Source organism: Megalobrama amblycephala, linkage group LG13 (genome assembly GCF_018812025.1).
Source record: "Megalobrama amblycephala isolate DHTTF-2021 linkage group LG13, ASM1881202v1, whole genome shotgun sequence".
Classification (NCBI taxonomy): Eukaryota; Metazoa; Chordata; class Actinopteri; order Cypriniformes; family Xenocyprididae; genus Megalobrama; species Megalobrama amblycephala.
This window is the reverse complement of record NC_063056.1, coordinates 41,835,723-41,855,215: the sequence shown is the minus strand read 5'-3', so window position 1 is coordinate 41,855,215 and position 19,493 is coordinate 41,835,723. Positions and strand designations below refer to the sequence as shown.

General features: G+C 38.8%; 2 protein-coding genes across 10 annotated transcripts in view; one reads left to right on the top strand and one right to left on the bottom strand.

The window, feature by feature from the left end:
- Nucleotides 1-19,493, top strand: part of znf385d (zinc finger protein 385D) — a 232,295-nt gene that overhangs the window by 6,451 nt on the left and 206,351 nt on the right. For 3 of the 8 annotated variants that reach the window (XM_048154137.1, XM_048154131.1, XM_048154133.1), the window contains exons 1-2: nucleotides 14,052-14,845; nucleotides 18,821-18,870. The gene's annotated coding sequence lies outside the window, so the exon portion shown is untranslated. Of the gene's footprint in view, nucleotides 1-14,050; nucleotides 14,846-18,820; nucleotides 18,871-19,493 lie in introns of those variants that run through there. The other 5 variants (XM_048154135.1, XM_048154132.1, XM_048154134.1 and 2 more) reach the window with 4 other exon arrangements.
- LOC125244133 (free fatty acid receptor 3-like) lies at nucleotides 1,430-19,238 on the bottom strand. Of its 2 annotated transcripts, none has more exons than XM_048154142.1 (2): nucleotides 18,758-19,238; nucleotides 1,430-3,764 (listed from the first exon to the last, which is right to left on the bottom strand). In XM_048154142.1, the coding sequence occupies exon 2, from the start codon at nucleotides 3,736-3,738 to the stop codon at nucleotides 2,731-2,733; it is 1,008 nt and encodes a 335-aa protein (XP_048010099.1). In that variant the 5' UTR covers nucleotides 3,739-3,764; nucleotides 18,758-19,238; the 3' UTR covers nucleotides 1,430-2,730. The 2 variants fall into 2 exon arrangements, with proteins under 2 accessions (XP_048010099.1, XP_048010100.1); XM_048154143.1 differs by lacking the exon at nucleotides 18,758-19,238 and adding an exon at nucleotides 8,573-8,913.

The following is a 19,493-nucleotide window of genomic DNA, read 5'->3' as shown; positions in this document are numbered from 1 at the left end:
TAATCCTCCAGTCTAAAATGAATGCGTTTTTCGACGCAGATGCAGAAGTGAAGTCCCGTCTCTTCACCTGCACAAAACAAACCCCGGCACAGAAGATAGCAGCGTAGTTTTTCTTGTTAGTAAACCTCTGTACTCGATGTCCTGACAGGCTGGAGTTTGTGCAACCTCCACAAACACAATAATTTACCATTACGATGATAAATAGAATACAAAAACTACCGAAAACACACTGATTCACGGCCGCTGTTGCTAAATACCAATATATTCTGCACTGAATCAACACAGAGCTCTGCGAACATCTCCCTGTAGTGACGTAAAATGACGCGACGCTGAAAAAAAGCGGTTTTTACAGAGACCGTCACTTTATCTACTAAATTAATGCCCTTATGTCTCGCAAAACATTTTTAAACCCTGCAGTACCTTTTTATATGGTATTTTTGTACAAGGTTATATATTCATCTCGAAAAACATGTTAAACCTGCAATATGCACTTTAAGAAGTATTAAAGAAGAATTTTAGTATATTAAAGAACAAAATGTGTGAAAATAGCACTTTAAAGGTGATACAGAGGATCTTTTCGTCGACTGAGAAACCAAAGACTGTGAGTTTTTGAAATGAGCGCATGCGTAAGAACAACCCCCTCCTTCACAGCTTTTCATGGGAACGCCTCCCAAAACTCGTGCACGAGTATTGGAACACGAGTGTTTGTTTACCACCGGCATTCGCTGTGTCGTGTTAGTGGATTCATTATGTCGGACTCACCGCAGGTAACTCATAATCTGGAGTTGTTACTCCTGTCTCCTGACAAAAACATTGCATGCGGCGCCTGTAGAGTGTGGAAAGTTACTGGAGCGCGCAGCCGCGCACGTCTCTCACAAGGAACGTAACGGCAGTGATTGACAAGCCAAAGGGCTGATGTTTTTAAGGCCCTACCTCGTGCACAGATGATGTATATTAATATTATTCCTTTCAGTGCACCTAATAAATAGTCTTTTATCAGTTAGTAAAGACAGTTTCAAGTAATATTGCAAAAATGTATAAAACAAAACATCCTCTTTAGCACCTTTAAGTACATTATGGAAGTGTACTTTTTTTCACCTGGGAATGCGCGTGTCCGGGGGTGTGGTAATGTGGGCTGGTGTGGCTACAGTACCAGGGCTGAATTTTTGTCCCAGTCCGCCCCTGCGTCGGGCCATCCGATCATTCTGACTGGCTGTTCAGATACTGCCACCTGCTGGTTCGGGAAGGCATTTCCTCTCACGCAGGCGCAGAACTGACGTGCTACTTGGCCGTCGGCTGTCGAGCGTTGGTTTGGTGTGTCAGGCCAACTTTGGATACAGACGCTGCTGACGTGAACCAACCCCGCAGTCTGCTTTCATCGCCACTTGTTCGTCGGCTTGGTGTGTTCCGGCCTTAAGAGATATAACCAGTTTAAATGGAAAAGATCTCAAGCTGACTAGCTGAAAATGTTACTGTAGCTAAGCCATTGCTAAATCTTGTTATATTACGAGCTCTGACGTGTTCTCTTTTTGCCAGCAAACTCTCCTCTGTTCGGCATTTGTTTAAAACCCTGAAAACCATCCCATCAGGTCTAAAATAAAAACATCTTGCAAATGCAGCTGCTAAAATGTAGACACAGACACAACATTGTTGTCATTTAATGAGTTTGTTTGCCCATATAATCTTTAGAGTATTAGGTTAGCTAATTTGGCTTGCTGTTCACTGAGGAAGGGCTCGATGAAGCAGCCTCAACTCGAGCTCTGATATACCCACCAAAGTGAATAAATATAGGATATGATTACATAGGGCAAGGTACCTGAGATGAAGGTGGAGTTTGGGGAGGTGGAGGAATAGCTGAGACTGAAGAGAGGTAAGCAGCTGCTTATATACTCTGGCTGTTGATTGGAAGATTAGATGGGCTTGCTCCTCCCTAAATTACGTTTAGGAACTTCACTTAATGAGGTAAAAAACTAAACTTTGACATTAACCAAAGTAATAACCAAAATCTGACATCCGAGACAGAAAAATACATGGAACTGTTCAGAATCTGTTTCAGTGACACCCAGTATTCACATTATGTGACAATAAATTAGATTACTTATTAGCCATTATAAAGAGAACAGATAAAACATATAGAAAAAAATTTAAATAAATGATTACAAATCAAACTTGTACCTCCACACGCTGTATAACTCCAAACAGAGACAGGAAGTGACATCACAGGAGTTTGTGTTGGTCTATCTAAAGAGATGGCAATTTTAAAACTTTATATTGAGTGCTGCAAAGAAAATAAATAAACAGCATTCATGAGCAACAAGTAAATGGTTCAGAATGAAAGAATAAAGAACGGAAGCCTAATCACAAAATTTATTGAAAAATTAGTAACAAAAACAGCTTGTTTCACAAAGTTGTATCAGAGTATCTTGATTATGATCATAGCAATGCTGTAAGTAAATGCTGCGTATTTGAATGTTAGATTTTGCATTGTAATTTGTTCACACACTGGTCGAGCTTTTTATTTCATTGTGAATAAAATTGTGCTGATGACAGATTTAAGAAAAATATTAGTGCAATCATCATGTGCATGCTTGATTTTCTCTTCCAAAACAATTTTTAAGCAGTCCATCTGTCCATCCATAAAGCATTGGGTCACGGTGGCATAATAGAATTGGCTTTGGACAGAATGTCATTCATTGAAGATGCATATGCAGGCAACGCAAAGCACATCAATCAAAGCAAAACCTGGCTTGATATGTTAGCAGATTCTGTCATCAGAACTGTGTTTTCATTCCTCTGATTCCCACGGTTGAATAAAGGGCAGCAGAGAGCTGAGCGGCAGCAGGGAGGAAGCAGCCGCCTCACCAGCTCCTGCAACACCTTCTTGAAAGTCTCTCTGAGTGCTGAAGAAGAGAAGTAGAATATGAAAGGGTCGAGACATGCATGCAGCGTGCTGGTGAGCAGAGCATATTTTCTCCAATTAGCGCTGTAGCCACTGACATATTCCTTCACATATGAGACGCTGAAGGGCATGAAAGTGATAACAAAGACCAGAAGCGTTCCCAACGGCATCCCGATAGCTCTATACCGTTTCTTGGCGTGAACTTTGGATAGACGGGAAAGTATGCAGATGCACTTGATGTAGCAGAAGCAGCAGATGAGAAAAGGAATGCAGAAGAAAACAATAGAAACCTCGAGGCTAACTGGCAGGAGGATCTTGAGCTGCTCGGTGTTGAATTCTTTATAACAGGTGTTACGCTTCGATGGATCGGTGATGTTGGGGTTCAAATGATTGTGGTATTGCATGATGTAGACGATGCTGCAGTGCGCCATGGAAACCACCCAGAACATGACGCTGGCTATCACGGCATTTCGAGGCTTGCGTTTCAGCTTGTATTTAATTGGGAAAGCTACACCCAGGTATCGCTCCACACTGATGGCCATCAGATGTAAGGTGCTGTTGCCGATGACGGAGTAGAAGATGAATACTGACAGTGGGCAGAGGAAGTACGGCATTGTCCATTTCATGTTGGCTGCCTCCACCATTCGAAATGGCAGGAAAAAGAAGAAGATCAGGTCGGAGATGGTTAAACTGAGTAACAGCACGTCCATCGGGGTGGAGCGCTGGCGGATCTTCTGGAAGAAAGTGTAAAAAGCCAAGATATTGGCGGGAAGGCCTATAATCAGCGTGAATCCGTAGACCGCTAACACCAGGTTACTGAGACCCACCGTCCACGTCATCGTCACTAGATGCCAAGTATGCAAACCTGTAAAAGAAAAATACATATTTTAAAGGGTTAGTTCACCAAAAATGACATTTCTCTCATTAATTACACACCCTCACACTATCATGTCATTGTCATGTCAGATTAAGGTATTTCTGATGAAAACCGAGAGGTATCTGAACTGCACATAGGCATCAACGTCATTGCACCTTTCAAGGCCCAGAAAGGCAGTAAGGTGATTGTTAAAATAGTCCATGTGACTACAGTGGTTCAACCTTAATGTTATGAAGTGACGAGAATACTTTTTGTGCACAAAAAAACCCCATAAAACCCAGTCTCGGAATTGGGATCTCACTAGAGAAACCAATCTACTTTGAGTGCAACTAAAACAAGCCAATTGACATTGGTATGCGAGATTTGCATCAGCTGTGCCACTCCTCAGTGCGGGTATTTAATGAGTAGCAGGTGCATTGTATACTTCAGGTTTTCGTTGAGGAGCGAGCTGATGACTTGGTGACGCGGCGCCCCAGCGGTTGTACAGCAGCTGTTGGAGACGTCTTTGTTCCCTCCTTCAGGGAACGAGGGTTACACAAGTCACCAAGATATTCCCTTTCAGTTGGTCACTCTCAACGTCACGTCGGAGGAGATCGACAAATTGGGATCCCTACCAAAACGCCACAGGTGCTGCAACCTCCAGTGCCCTGCGAAAGCCAGCTGATCCCTCTCTAAGATGGGACATGGTGTACGCATATGCAGAGAAAATTGCCCACACGGTGAACTTGGATAACACTCAGAAAGTGAATATTGGAAAAGATCCTCTGTGAGGCGTGTTTTCTGTTTGACTGAGTCAAACTCCATACCGAGAAAAGAGATCCTCTGCACAGGCAAGATTTTGCTCTTCTCCCAGTTGACCCGAAGACTCAACTGGCTGAGGTGACTAGGCACCAGATCCCTATGTTCGCATAACTGATCTCGGGACTGTGCTAGTATAAGCCAGTCGTCGAGATAGTTGAGAATGCGAATGCCATGTTCTCTCATGGGAACAAGGGCTGCCTCTATGACTTTCATGAAGATACAGGGCAATAGGGACAGCCCGAAGGGCAGGACTTTGTACTGTTATGCTCAACCCTTGAACGCAAAACGCAGGAATAGCCTGTGTCGAGAGAGAATTGAGACATGAATGTACGCGTCCTTCAGGCTGATCACTGCAAACCAATCACAGGGATGAATGCATTTGAAAATGCGTTTCTGTGTCAGCATTTTTGAACAGTAGCTTGAGTAAAGCCTGGTTCAAAACTCGCAGGTCCAAGTTTGGTCGTAACCCACCACCTTTCTTGGGTACGATGGGGTTGTAGAACCCTGTCTTTGTATCGGCTGGAGGGACCCACTCTATCGTGTCCTTCGCCAATAGGACTGCGATCTCCTCACGCAAGACTTGGGCATTTGCAACTTTCACCAAAGTAGATTGGATGCCCCTGAACTTTGGGGGACGTCGGGCGAACTGAATCGCAAAGCCGAGCCTGATGGTCCGAATGAGCCAGCGAGATGGACTGGGGAGTGCTAACCAGGCTCGCAGATACCATGCAAGCAGTACCACAGTCGCCCACAGCAGGGTCCACCTACCTGGTCCACGGTCGGGCAGAGGCTTCGTGAGAAGGTTGGGTTGCATCCTCGAACCCCCCAGTGCTGCCTGCGGTTGATAGAGGAGGATGAGAGCAGTCCGGTTCTGCACCCACTTCTCTTCATACCCTCTTGGGACCCAGAGACGAAGGAAACTACTTGAATTTGAGAATTTGGGCGAAACAAAAAGAGAATGAAACTCTCTCTGTACATGCTCCCTCTGGGCTCTATCCTACGAAAGCATGGAGTGTCTTTTCATTTCTACGCGGATGACACTCAAATATATCTTCCAGTCAAGAAAAACAATTCCACTGCGATCTCCTCTCTTCTCCAATGTTTAGAGGAGGTTAAATTATGGCTAGCCCAAAACTTCCTCTTCTTAAACGAGGACAAGACTGAGGTAATTGTGTTCGGTCCTAATGAGAACTCTCAGTGTTTAAGCCCTGAGCTAGAAAGTTTATCCGCTTTTAGATCGACACGGGTGCAGAACCTAGGTATTATTTTTGACCAGCATTTAAAATTTGACAGACATATCTCCTCCGTTATTGGATCCAGTTTTTATCAGCTTTGCTTACTGTCTAAAATTAAAAACTTTCTCACCCCAAAAACTCTCGAAATGGTTGTTCATGCATTTGTTACTTCGCGTCTAGATTACTGTAATTCCTTATATTGTGGTATATCTAAATCTCAAATTGCGCGACTTCAGCTAGTCCAAAATGCTGCCGCCAGACTTCTTTTAAAGTGTCGTAAACACGAACACATCACTCCTATTCTTAGATCCCTTCACTGGCTGCCGATTTGTCAGAGAATAGATTTTAAAATTCTCCTCTTCGTTTACAAATCCCTACATAACAAAGCTCCTGTTTATTTATCTGAACTCCTTCACTCCTATACTCCACTCAAAAGCCTCCGTTCTTGTGATCAGGCTTTGCTGGTCGTTCCACGCGCTAGACTAAAGCGTAGAGGAGAGCGTGCATTTGCGGTGGCAGGGCCACGACTCTGGAATACCCTGCCTTTAGAGATTAGGCTTGCCCCTTCCTTGTCTATTTTTAAGTCCTTGCTAAAAACTTTTTTATTTTCCTTAGTGTACTGATTACCGTGATATGTTAAACTTTTAAATAGGTGGTTTTATATTTTCTTCTGGTTTATTTTATGTATGTGTGATATTCTTGCTCTTCTGTAAAGCACTTTGGTCAGCCTGGGGGCTGTTGGAAATGTGCTATACAAATAAAATTGAACTTGAACTTGAACTAAGGATTTTTGACCCAGTCCTCCGGGGGAAGGATTGGTGCAGTCATCATCTCCCAAAGAGCTGTCCCCTCCATCTCTGGGTCGCCTGTCTTAGGGCCTCTGTTTACCTTTACATTTGGCACCTTGCATGGCGGGGGCCTGGATGGCTGGTCACCCTGTCCATGACCGGCTCCTCTACGCTGCTTGGGTGGAGGTTACTGCTGATGTTGCATGGGAGTGGAAGTGGATGCAGTGGGCCGGTCTGGGTGATTGGGAATTTAAAATACGGATCTTGTTGGCATCTCATGAATCTGCCAGACACAGCCAGAGATGGTATTCCTGGACCACAAGCATGGACAATGCACGACCCAGAGACTGTGCAGTAACCTTTGTCATTTGTAGAGTGAGGTCCATTGCAGTGCGAAGTTCTTGTAGAACTTCTGGATCATGACTCGGACAACGCTACCATTCCTGAAGGAGGCAACACAGCCGAATTGTCATTCCCAGATAGAGTTGGCTCACCCTCCGATGCAGTGATTGACTGGTCTAGTCGTCGGGGAAGCACTGAAGGATACGACTAGTACACACCTTTGAGATGATCCAGCGCATTCCTCAGGCAGCTCGACTGGCTGCGGGGTGCAGGAGGGGTGAGAGGGGCCCAAGGGGGTTGGTTCTCCGAAGAGTGACGACTTAGTATTGGCCGACACCGTTCATGAGAGCAGCACTACGCATGCGTGTCTCTACAACGTAAGCAGTGTGTGGTTCAGAGACCTCTCGGATTTCATCAGAAATAATTTGTAAACAAAGGTCTTGCAGGTTTGGAACGTCATGAGTCTTAACCCCTGTTTTTTTTTTTCTTTTAGTATCAGTAAAATATTGCTTTACAAGGAGTTATTCTCATTAACGTAATTGTCCTCAACAGGCACTGGTATCTAATCCAGTAGGATTTAATGGCATAAAAAAAAGTCCCAAAGAAGGGACTGACTAAACCAAACAACAGTGCTAAATATGCATCTATGCTTGCAATAATAAATAAACATGTAGTATATTTAGGATATTCTCAAATAAATTCTGAATATATAACAATGCATCTCAGGAAATGCATAGGAACATTTCACAATAATTCCACAATTAACACATACAGAGATCAAAATGCATGATTAGGTGATACATTTTTACACCAGGGTATTTGGAGTATCTACACATCAACTGATGAAGTAGTTTCAATCACTACAAGCTATGGTTACAGTTTATTTTAGGGTGTCCTTGTTACAGTGCAATTAAGTACTGGATAATAGTAATTAACTACATGTACATACTATATAATTATGGGATTACACTGTCAGAAAAAAAGGTACGGTGCTGTCCCTAAAGTACAAAAGTGAAAAGGTACTAATATGTACCATTTAGGGGTAAGAAGGTACAAAGATGTACCTTATATCCTTATATATATATAAATGTCTAAATGTTTTAATTTTCAGTTTGCAGACTGCAGGTTGTCACCAGTTAGAGAAGTGAAACATGTTAAAGGAGAATACCAGAAAAGGTAGGCTATAAGTGAAGTGTGAAAAATTTTATGACAGTTAAAATATAAACATTATTAGAGAATTAACCAGCACTAACATTTTAAAGACAATAACAAACATATTAAGTTTAGCAACACCTGTTTCAAAACAATTTCATTTTTAGATATATAAATGTAATGGTAAATTTGTACTTTAAAAAAAAAAAAAAAAAAGTTCCTTCTTGCTAACAATGAAAAATAAGCCCTTAAAATACTTTTGTCATTTCATGTGTATACTGTAAATATCAAAATGCATATTATTGGTATTTATTGGTATTAGATATATCTATCTATCAATACACGCATATATACACATACAGTTAAATGTTTTTGTAATTTTCATTTTCTGACCAAAACAAACAAAAACAAACAAAACTAAAAAAAGTCACAATTCAATATGAAAAGAAAAAATATATAGAAGTAAAATATTTTATACCTTACTAAATCAATCCAGTACCACAGACATGAGAATGTGATGCTCCAAGTCTTTACAGCTTTGTCTCATTATGTCATTTTGACACATGCATTTATGACGACAAAACAGGAAAGAAGCAACTCGTGTCATTTCACTGAAAGAGGTGAATTTTCTTTGAATAGCACAGTGACAGAATGCTTTTTTTGTTCTTTGCAGAAATCTATAAATACATTTCTCAGTGCTTTAAATTACAAGATGGGCTGTTGAAAGCCAAAGAGGGAAGTCTCTTCTTCTACAAAAATCTTAATGAAAATTCGATGTGAAAGTTAGTTGACTTCAGTGATGCTGCACACACACACACACACACACACACACACACACATACACAGACACACACACAAAGTGCTACAAATAGAAGAACATCAGACTGAATAAGTACAATTAAAATTGATTCCTGAGTGTGACTTCGAGAAAACTTGCATTAAAGATGTAAAAAAGCGAATAAAATAGAGAGACTTTATTTGTAACAACCTCCTGCGAGCTCAAAGTAAATGAAGCATCTGATCAAACATTTGCTTTTCATCGTATATTTTGCTAGGCCTGTCAACAACCTATTTTACTTAAAGTCATTAGCATTTTCCACATCATTAACATAAAAATTAAAGAGCTTAATTAATTACATGTCCGTTAGGTGGGGACCGTAGCAGATCGCACTAATTGAGTGGCGTTACAAGAAGCATCTGTGAGCAGAAAGCTGAATAAATAGTTGCGAGAGGACAAATAGTGGCAGTCCATTATTTATCATTTAGTAGTTCAACTCTGCCAGCCATCCTAACTCATTTGGATTTTGTTCGAAACTTCCTGTCTGTTGAAAATACAAAGATTTGTCTGCCACAATAAGTGGAGGGCCAGAGGAATGGCTGTGCAAGCTTTTTGCAGGGCAAATAGTGTCGAGCTAGACGAGCACTGCATTTTCTCAGTGTCTGGGTCTGCCTCTCTGGACCTGGGGGAGATAAGAAGCAGAAAAGAAAGAACAAAATGCTTCATTTGATATAAATCATGTCTAAAAGCCCTTTCACATCACCAGAGTCAGCGTTGCCCAATGAACTGAACTCAGCATCAGCTACAGTGTTACCACAGTTTACAGTTCAATTTCAACTTTGACACCATTTGCCTCTGACCTTTATTGATGATTTTGAAAGCCAATGATTATTAGACAATTTACATGATGTATGGAAAGTCTGCCTGTGCAAGTTAATAATTATTTAGAGTAAAAGAGACCAAATAGATCTTGAATGCCTATCTGTATTTTTAACACTTTCACATCAATTTTTCACGTTAATTTTTTGGTGTGCATTGCTTTCAGTTTGAAACTTTTTGCATAGCAGATGGCCATGGGAATTATGATGAAAAAACATATTGGGGTGTAATTTTGCGATTATGAGATATATGTTGGGGCGTGATTTTCAATTTAAATCCACCAACATAATTTTATTTACATTTATTTTATTTTTTATTTACACTATTTAGACACATTTAAGCGCATAATCCAACCCCATACCCCTAAACCCAAATATTCTTACTACAATTTATCTGAACAATCACCAGGGATTATACAAATATGTGACTGTCGTATGTTCTGCTGTTTTAATACTTTTTTTATTGGTTAAAATACAAAGCAGTTAATATATATATAATATATGAATATCAAGTGTCCCCAACTAAGCAAGCCATATATATATATATATATATATATATATATATATATATACTCTATACTGCCAAAAGTTTTGGGACGCCTGCCTTTACGTGCACATGAACTTTAATGACATCCTATTCTTAATCCGTAGGGTTTGATATGGAGTTGGCCCACCCTTTGCAGCTATAACAGCTTCAACTCTTCTGGGAAGGCTTTCCACGAGGTTTAGGAGTGTGTTTATGGGAATTTTGGTCTGGCTCACAGTCTCCGCTCTAATTCATCCCAAAGGTCTTCTATCGGGTTGAGGTCAGGACTCTGTGCAGGCCAGTCAAGTTCCTCCACACCAAACTCACTCATCCATGTCTTTATGGACCTTGCTTTGTGCACTGGTGCGCAGTCATGTTGGAACAGGAAGGGGCCATTCCCAAACTGTTCCCACAAAGTTGGGAGCATGAAGTTGTCCAAAATGTCTTGGTATGCTGAAGCATTAAGAGTTCCTTTCACTGGAACTAAGGGTTCAAGCCCAACCCCTGAAAAACAACCCCACACCATAATCCCCCCTCCACCAAACTTTACAAACTTTACACTCAGCAGTCAGGCAAGAACCGTTCTCCTGGCCACCACCAAACCCAGACTCGTCCATCGGATTGCCAGACAGAGAAGCGTGATTGGTCACTCCAGAGAACACGTCTCCACTGCTCTAGAGTCCAGTGACGGCGTGCTTTACACCACTGCATCCGACGCTTTGCATTGCACTTGGTGATGTAAGGCTTGGATGCAGCTGCTCGGCCATGGAAACCCATTCCATGAAGCTCTCTACACACTGTTCTTGAGCTAATCTGAAGGCCACATGAAGTTTGGAGGTCTGTAGCTATTGACTCTGCAGGAAGTTGGCTACTTCTGCGCACTGTGAGCCTCAGCATGTGCTGACCCCGCTCTGTGATTTTACGTGGCCTACCACTTCGTGGCTGAGCTGCTGTTGTTCCCAATTGCTTCCACTTTGTTAAGATACCACTAACAGTTGAACGTGGGATATTTAGTAGTGAGGAAATTTCACGAATGGACTTATTGCACAGGTGGAAACCTATCACGGTACCACGCTTGAATTCACTGAGCTCCTGAGAGCGACCCATTCTTTCACAAATGTTTGTAGAAGCAGTCTGCATGCCTAGGTGCTTGATTTATACACCTGTGGCCATGGAAGTGATTGGAACACCTGAATTCAATAATTTGGAGGGGTGTCCCAATACTTTTGGCAATATAGTGTATATTTAAGTCGCTTTTAAGCAACTTGCAAATATATATATATTACATTTTAACTCCCTGAGGTCTGAAAACGCGCCAGCGCGTTTTGCAGGTTTTTTTTCACATTGCAGCAAAACAGACTTAAAATACTCCGTCATTTCTTGTCATAGAGACATAAGTAATATATCAATTGAAACTATAGAATATCTTCTTTTATTTGTGTACACTCAGAGTAAAAACACAATGTTGTGCTTTTTGTAAAATAAAGAAAACTAACATGATGTGTGATCTCTCCTCTCCCTCTGAACGAAGTCCAATCTGATAGTTCTCAGAAAATGAACTGTAACTTATGAATACTAATGACAAAAAAAATGACACTTACGTCTAAAGAAATGTTGAAATGTCAGGTTTTAAATCGTGCAAGTCAAATCGAAAACAAACATTCTGTGTTTATGTAATCTGTATGAGAAGAGAGCCATGTCAGAAGTCCGTGATTCAGCTCATTATCCGCTAATGCGGCCACGCCCACGGAGCCAGCGCTATTCAGACGCAAATTCAGAGGCAATACATGCATTCATCGTCTCAATCGTGTATTTATTGTCTTGAAAAGTGTTTATTTGGATGTTAAAGCAATGGTTAGCGATCTCTAGAAGACATGCCATTAGTTCCTAGTTCCTTTTCTTCTTTATATTATGAATTTGTGGAAGGTGTAAAGAGCGCCCTCCGGCTGCAAGTATGAATTAAAAACACAGTATCCAGCACTCATAGTGATGACAATAAATATTATTTCTCAGTATAGAAAATTGACATAAATATATAAGAATCCATCAATATTTCTCCAAATGTGCATGCTTTTAAGCTAAAAGCCTATATGAAATGCCATAGAGGTAACATAATTGTTCAGACACTTTGCACCACAGAAATACATTGTATTTTAAAGAATATAATAGAATACCATTATTTTAAATTGTAATAATATTTCACAGTATTGCTGTTTATGATGAGCTGAGACATTATTACAGAGGGGTTTTTTTCACAGCCTACCTGACTGAAAGGCCTCATTAATATGCAAGTCATTTCAGATCATTACTATGTGATTCCTTTGTCTTCTCAGGTGTAAATGGCCCATTATTCATGCAGATTCACGCCCCCACGCATACTGTGTTTCTTGACAAAAAGTGTCTTACAAAAACTAAATCAATATATTGTTTTATATGAAGGAGTAGGCAGCATAATTTTTACATAATTCTGAAGCAAAAACTCTATTCTACAACCTCCAATACCCAAAAGTCTTGTGAACATAGATTTAATATACTTTTTTTGACCTTATTTCAGTGACTTAAGTTTTTGTTTTTTCAATAACCACGCATAAACATTATTCCTTCAAAAATACAAACATGTACATACATGTTCCTCACATATTATTGTAGCCTAGTTTGTGCTGAATACAGTGTAATGACACTTTTGTCATTTATATGTTTATGAACAACTGAAAAAAGCACAAATGTCAGGGCATGTCAAAACTTCTCCAAGCCCCAAATCAGCCTCAGACTCCAGAGGGTTAAGACATTAATTTTACCCATAAAATGCCATAACTGTCTTGTTTTTCTTCAGAACATTTATTCAAATATTTACTAAGCTCAACTATACTTTTTTCAGTGCCAGGACAGAAAAACATATATGAGCCTTATGTGACAACATCATAATTATGGTTATGATGGTTATGCACAGAGGTGTAAAGTACTTGAGTAAATGTAATTAGTTACTGTACTTAAGTATTTTTTTGACTACTTTGTAGTTGTACTGAGTATCAAAGATCAACTTTTACTCTCTACTTGACTACATTTTTGAGCAAGTAAATGTACTTTTTACTCCAGTACATTTGTGATGAGTAATGCAATTACACATTACATTTTTCATGACACCTAACTTTTTCTGCAGCAGTTTATTTCTGCTATAAAGCAGCGATATCGGCATCTAAGGGCATTGAAGATACTATATCTTGTGCGTTTTGCCTTTACTCACCCCTATCAACAAGGATACTTTACATGAATGTGAGTGCATTAGCTGGTAATGTGAATCGCAGATGTTTGATTTATTAGATGAGGAAATGACTGCAGCCAGTGATGAGGCTGAAACCAGCACATCCAGTGCAAGCAGACTTTGACTTTTTAATTTTACTTAACATTGTTTTATTTATCTGCTATATTGACAAGATCTTTTTGATGGATATTAGATTACTTATAGCCACTTGAGCTTAACTGAGACGTAAGAGTTTGTAGACGTTTAAGAGGCTGTTATGTCGACCTTGATTTATTGCAATATTGAGGTGTTCAGTTTTATTTTGATTTTAGAAAATAAACATGATTTCTCATCTTACAAATCAATCGTTTCTTAATTTCACCGGCATGTCTCTCAGGACTAGTGCATCTTTTAGCCGACATTCAGACCGAGTAAAATACTGTTAAAATCAGATACTCTAAGACTTTTACTCAAGTCGTATTGGAATTGGTGACTTATAACTTGTAATGGAGTCATTTTCGATGTAAGGTATCAGTATTTTTACTCAAGTATGGTTTTCAGGTACTCTTTACACCTCTGGTTATGCAACAGTGATAATAAATTTGATTGCTTATTCCCAAGACAATAACCTGCTTAAACAAGCCAAATGTCTGGTTTAGAAAGTCACATAATGTACTGTACACCACAGCCTGAACATTTGGTAACACCTTAGTATGGGGAACAATTCTCACTTTAACTATTTGCTTATTAACTTGCATATTGGCTGTTTATTAGAACTTATAAAATACATATTAATGCCAATACATCCCATAATCCGGAGTAAATTGGGAATATGTGTTCCCCATACGAACGTTTTTCTCTAGTCAGATCACTGATTCGAAGAACACTAGGACACGACGTCCTGTACTGCACAAGCCCAGAGAGGAAGGTGTGGTTAAGTGCACCAGAAGAACGTCTATAAATAACCATTTGGTAAAGAAGGTCTATGGCATGTCGTTTCACCATAATCTATGAATTATTAACCAGCTCTTGATCTTTATCTCAGATGATTGACTGCATTAATCCACATATCTCAGGCAGCAGTGGACCCTTACAGAGGATGGGTTATAAATCTACACAATGGACAGAGATGTTTAAATATACTTCTCATTTTGATCCTTTTATTACAGTCTGTATTGAGTGGATGGACAGCAGCACCTCTGAATGGAGAGTCCATGTTATCTGGATGTCCCTATCAGATACTGATAAACAGACAGTCATGTACTGACACCTAGTGGACAGACTAGATCTCTACAGTCATGTGAACATGGTGAACAAATGGAAAACAGGTGATTTGTTCTCTGAAGATGATGTTATCATGATCCTGGGTTGTTTGAATGGATCATCTGGTGTAAATGTGATGTCAGGGTGGGACCACAAATATTACTGCTCTGTTATTAGATTGTGTTAATCTTTACAAAGCACACGTTATTGGAATCATATAATGGTTATTAAATATATGTGTTAATAATACAATATGCAGTGGAATCTAGTCTGATATTATTAAAAGCTCTTTAAATCTAGAAGTTTTAGGATTTTGAAAATGATAAAACAAAGAAAGGTTCTGACTTAAAATAAATAATACATATGCAAGATTCTGCATTGATCAAATGTAAGTAAATTAGTTACATTGATCATCTAACTTTTCTTGATCCTTCAATTAGAAGATGAAATGTAATCAGTGCTATTTTATAGCACATTATGTATTAATATTTTAAGTTTGGTTTTATTTTTAATTCATTTAAAATTTAGTTTAAGTTGTAATAATTCTGTAATGTGCTTTTGTTATTTTTTTTTATTTATTTAGCTTTAATTAGTTTTTATTTCAGTTTTAGTTTGATTGCAACCTAACTTCTTTTATTTCAGATATGTTTCATTTAAGTTTTTTTTCCCATCTAATATTCATATTTTATTTCATTTCAACTTCATTTCAATTACAGAAACTATTTTTTTAATAGATTTAGTTAACAGTAGCAACACTGAATAGTGAATATAATATAATTAAAATATAATTTTCCACACACAATGCAGGAAGACTTGGACTAGCGTGCGAGTCACGTGGACAACTTCTATCGTATTTCTATCATGTTCTCTTTTTAACTTGACAGTCGTGGTTTATGAGGAAAAATGATGCTTGGAAATGTACTTTTATGCTCCACGGAAAAAAATAACGTTATGAGGAAACAATCGCGCCTTTTTAATTTTTGGGTGAACTGTTCCTTTAAGACAGCTGAACACGCGAGTGCTGGACTTACCTGAATCAGCTTGAGTGAATGACAGAGTTTGACATTTTATGATTTGCGGTGTGAAATTCGCAATGATTGACCAACCTTTTGGCACTTGTGGTGAGTATGTCTTGCTCATCATTAAAATCTCCAACAGCTGATAGATGTCATGTGTGTGAAAGGTTAGTTTGTAGAACAGTCATCACATGATTTTATATAGTAAATGAACTGTGAACTGCTGACAACATCTTCCACCGAGTGGAAGATTTCCTAATTTTATCGCTGTGGATCAGACATAATGACATTGTATGATTAACCTTTTTTTGATGTGGGCTGAGATCATTCGATTGGAATTTAGGTTAGTTGTTGTTAATTAACGACTCGCTTATCCAGGGTGATTTTTACAAGTAACGGGTGTTCCTGGGCACAAAATCAATGTTCTATAAATACTAGGCTAACATTTATTAATAATAACAGCAAAGACTATAGAATAACACAAGACGCGTCACTCGTATTGTTTTGAATGGGAGAAAGTGCAACGCGCAATATGGCGGAATAAGTCCCGCCTTCTAAAGCCAAGAGCCAATCGCCGACTGGTAAAGTCATCGCGTCACTTCAGCGGCCGTTAGAATCACCGGTTTCTATAGAAACAGTCAGACGCGCGCCTCCAAAAAGACGCGCATTTAGGTCTGCGCATGTGCATTAGCTTGATCCAGCCTGAAAAATTGTTTTTTTTGTCATGATTCGAGCGTTTAGAAACTAAATTTATGAGCCGGTTGTTGTTAGATTTCATTGGTGATTTCAAATATGAAATTTAATCGTAAGGTTGGTGAACAGTTTTGGAGAATCTGATGCTTCCCCATTCAAAGAGATAGGAGCTGCATGATGCCCAGGATGCCCGAGAGGCGTTTCAAAGATGGCCGCCGACTGAAATGACTTGTCTTAAAGGGACTTTGGTCCCGCCTTCTAAATAAGAGCCAATCGCCGATTGGTAAAGTCATCGCGTCACTGCAGCAGCTCCGGTTCCTATAGAAAGATTTCAGATTTCATTGGTGATTTCAAATATGAAATTTAATCGAAAGCTTGGCAAACAGCTTTAGAGAATTTGATGTTTCCCCGTTTAAAGAGATAGGAGCTGCACTTGAATGCCCGAGATGCGTTTCTAAGATGGCCGCCGAGTGAAATAATCTTAAAAGGACTTTGGTAATAATACTACTAATAAGAATAAACAGGTTTTGCTAAGTGGGCTCTTTATGGTTGCTAAGCAACAGCTCGTTAATAAAATGCGCGCGGTCACAGGTGCTCATCCAATCAGAATTTAGACCGGAAACTTATGTTCTAGAAAAAAAAAAAAGCGTTTTAGTAAAATCTCTGACTAGTTTGGTGTAGTTAATACATACTACCCCTAGAAAGGAAAACTTCCTTCCATAACCGTTATAATGATGACATCTCTTCAGTGCCTTTGCTTTGTGAGAGTGAATTGTGCTGGAAAGAAGACAAACATTTGCAAGTTTAGCCTATACAATGATATAAAACTGCTTAAAGACCCCCTGTGGTGAAAATCAAGTTTTTAATGTTGTTTATATGTCTATGTGGTGTTTTTAATATGCTTTAAGACATATGTTTAAATATGTCATTTTGGTGATCAAAGATTAGTTTTAAGGGATAAAATAATTGACTACAGGGGGATTTTAACAAATGAGTAACAATAATTAGCTGTCTAGTAGAGTGTGCAGACTATAAAAACCAAATTTATTTATGAATTGATTTATTTAACCTCTTAACAGTCACCGCTAGCGGGACACTTGGTGCCGTTTTTATTTATTGCCTTTTTTGTGTCACATATTTTAGTAATCATAAATTAGGATAAAACTCAGGATTCATCCTGTGAAAACCATTTTAAAATTGGACCTTGATTTAACATGGAAACAGTACTTTAAATTCTTTTAGCGGGCTCCTCCCCCTAGTGGGCGTAGTCATGTGTCATATTACAAAATTTATTTCAATTTATTTTATTTCCTCTTTTCTAATCTTGACAAAACACATCGCCAGAAAGGTCTCTCAAGCTTCAATATTTGGCATCTGTTTTGTGATAGAAGTGATATTTGGACAGAAATTTATTAATTTGTTACAGGAGAATTCATAAAAAAAAATTCAATGGAAAGTGGGTGACGCCCTGTGGCTATTTTTGGTACAACTCCTAAACAAAATCTCATGGGAACCTCAATTTTTGTGATATTTGAAACACAACTTGGTTAGACATATGGCTTTGATTTTATATCAATTTTAGAGTAAAAAAATATTTTGTAAAATATTAAATTAAAAAAATAAGTACAGTACATTTGATTTACAGTAAAATTTAGACTTCTATATCTTCTTCATATTTTCATTTGAGGTGGTTTCACTTCAGCAACAATCTTCTGAGTTCATCAGAACAAAGAAATTTATACAGGTTTGGAACCTGAGGGTGAGAGATGATGACAGAATTTTCATTTTTGGGTGAAATGTCCCTTTAAATCTATATTCCATAGCATTCTTGAATTATAATAATTTAAGTTTGGATAGTGCATATGCTCAAAAAGGGGGGTGGCAGTTAAGGGGTTAACCTTAAAGAAACTGGAACATGTTTGCCTTGACTGACCAAGAAAATAGATAATTTGACACGCCGACAATTTGTGACAACATGCCCCTATAAGCTGCTACTATAGGAACTTCCCAATAATACATGCTTTCAGCTAAATCTACACAGTAAAACTAATACAAAACACCAGTCCACCTTAAAATTTATCGTGAAATGTTAGTTTGGAGGACAGAATTTACATAAATTATAATTTGAATACCTACATTTTTTAAGAATAATTTACATAAAATGCAGATAATCCAGATGTCATCCTGGAAAGGCATTCATGGTTGTTTGTAAGTGCAAAATATACATACATTAAAAATGTACAAGTGTTATCATGAAGATATTCTTACCTGGACTGTGAAAAGCTCTCCTGAAAGTCTCTGTACGCTCAAATCAGCTGCTTTTTCTTCCAGGTAATCGGATCAATCAGGCAGAGATTCACAGGAGACCCTCAGGAGAACAGGTAGTGCATCAACTCTGATTCATTCATTTGTTATGTCTTCATTAGTCTTGATTTTGAATGTGAAATGTGTGAGAATGAGGAAACTTGTGCATCTTAATGAGAAAACTGAAGCTCCAGAAACTTTGCTTCAATTCATGTATAAAATAGCAAAAACTCCACACTTCTCCCTCAATCAAAAAACTGCATAAAAATAAATAAAACAAGATTTGACGTGGTGCAAATAGCAGAATATGTGGAGTGCCGTGGTTTAGAGTTTGCATGTTTGACAATATAATTTCCTGAAAACATGAAAACATTCCAGGATTTTTCTCCATATAGTGGACTTCACTGGGGTTCAACGGGTTGAAGGTCCAAATGTCAGTTTCAGTGCAGCTTCAAAGAGCTCTACATGATCCCAGATGAGGAATAAGAGTCTTATCTAGAGAAACCATCGGACATTTTCTAAAAAAAGTAAAAAATTAGACACTTTTTAACCACAAATGCTCATCTTGCACTGCTCTGTGATGCGTCACACATTACTTAATCAAATTGGAAAGGTCACACGTGACGTAGGCGGAAGTAATGATCCAGTGTCTACAAAGCAAACATGCAAAGACTGCCAAACGGCCTTTACAAAAAACGCG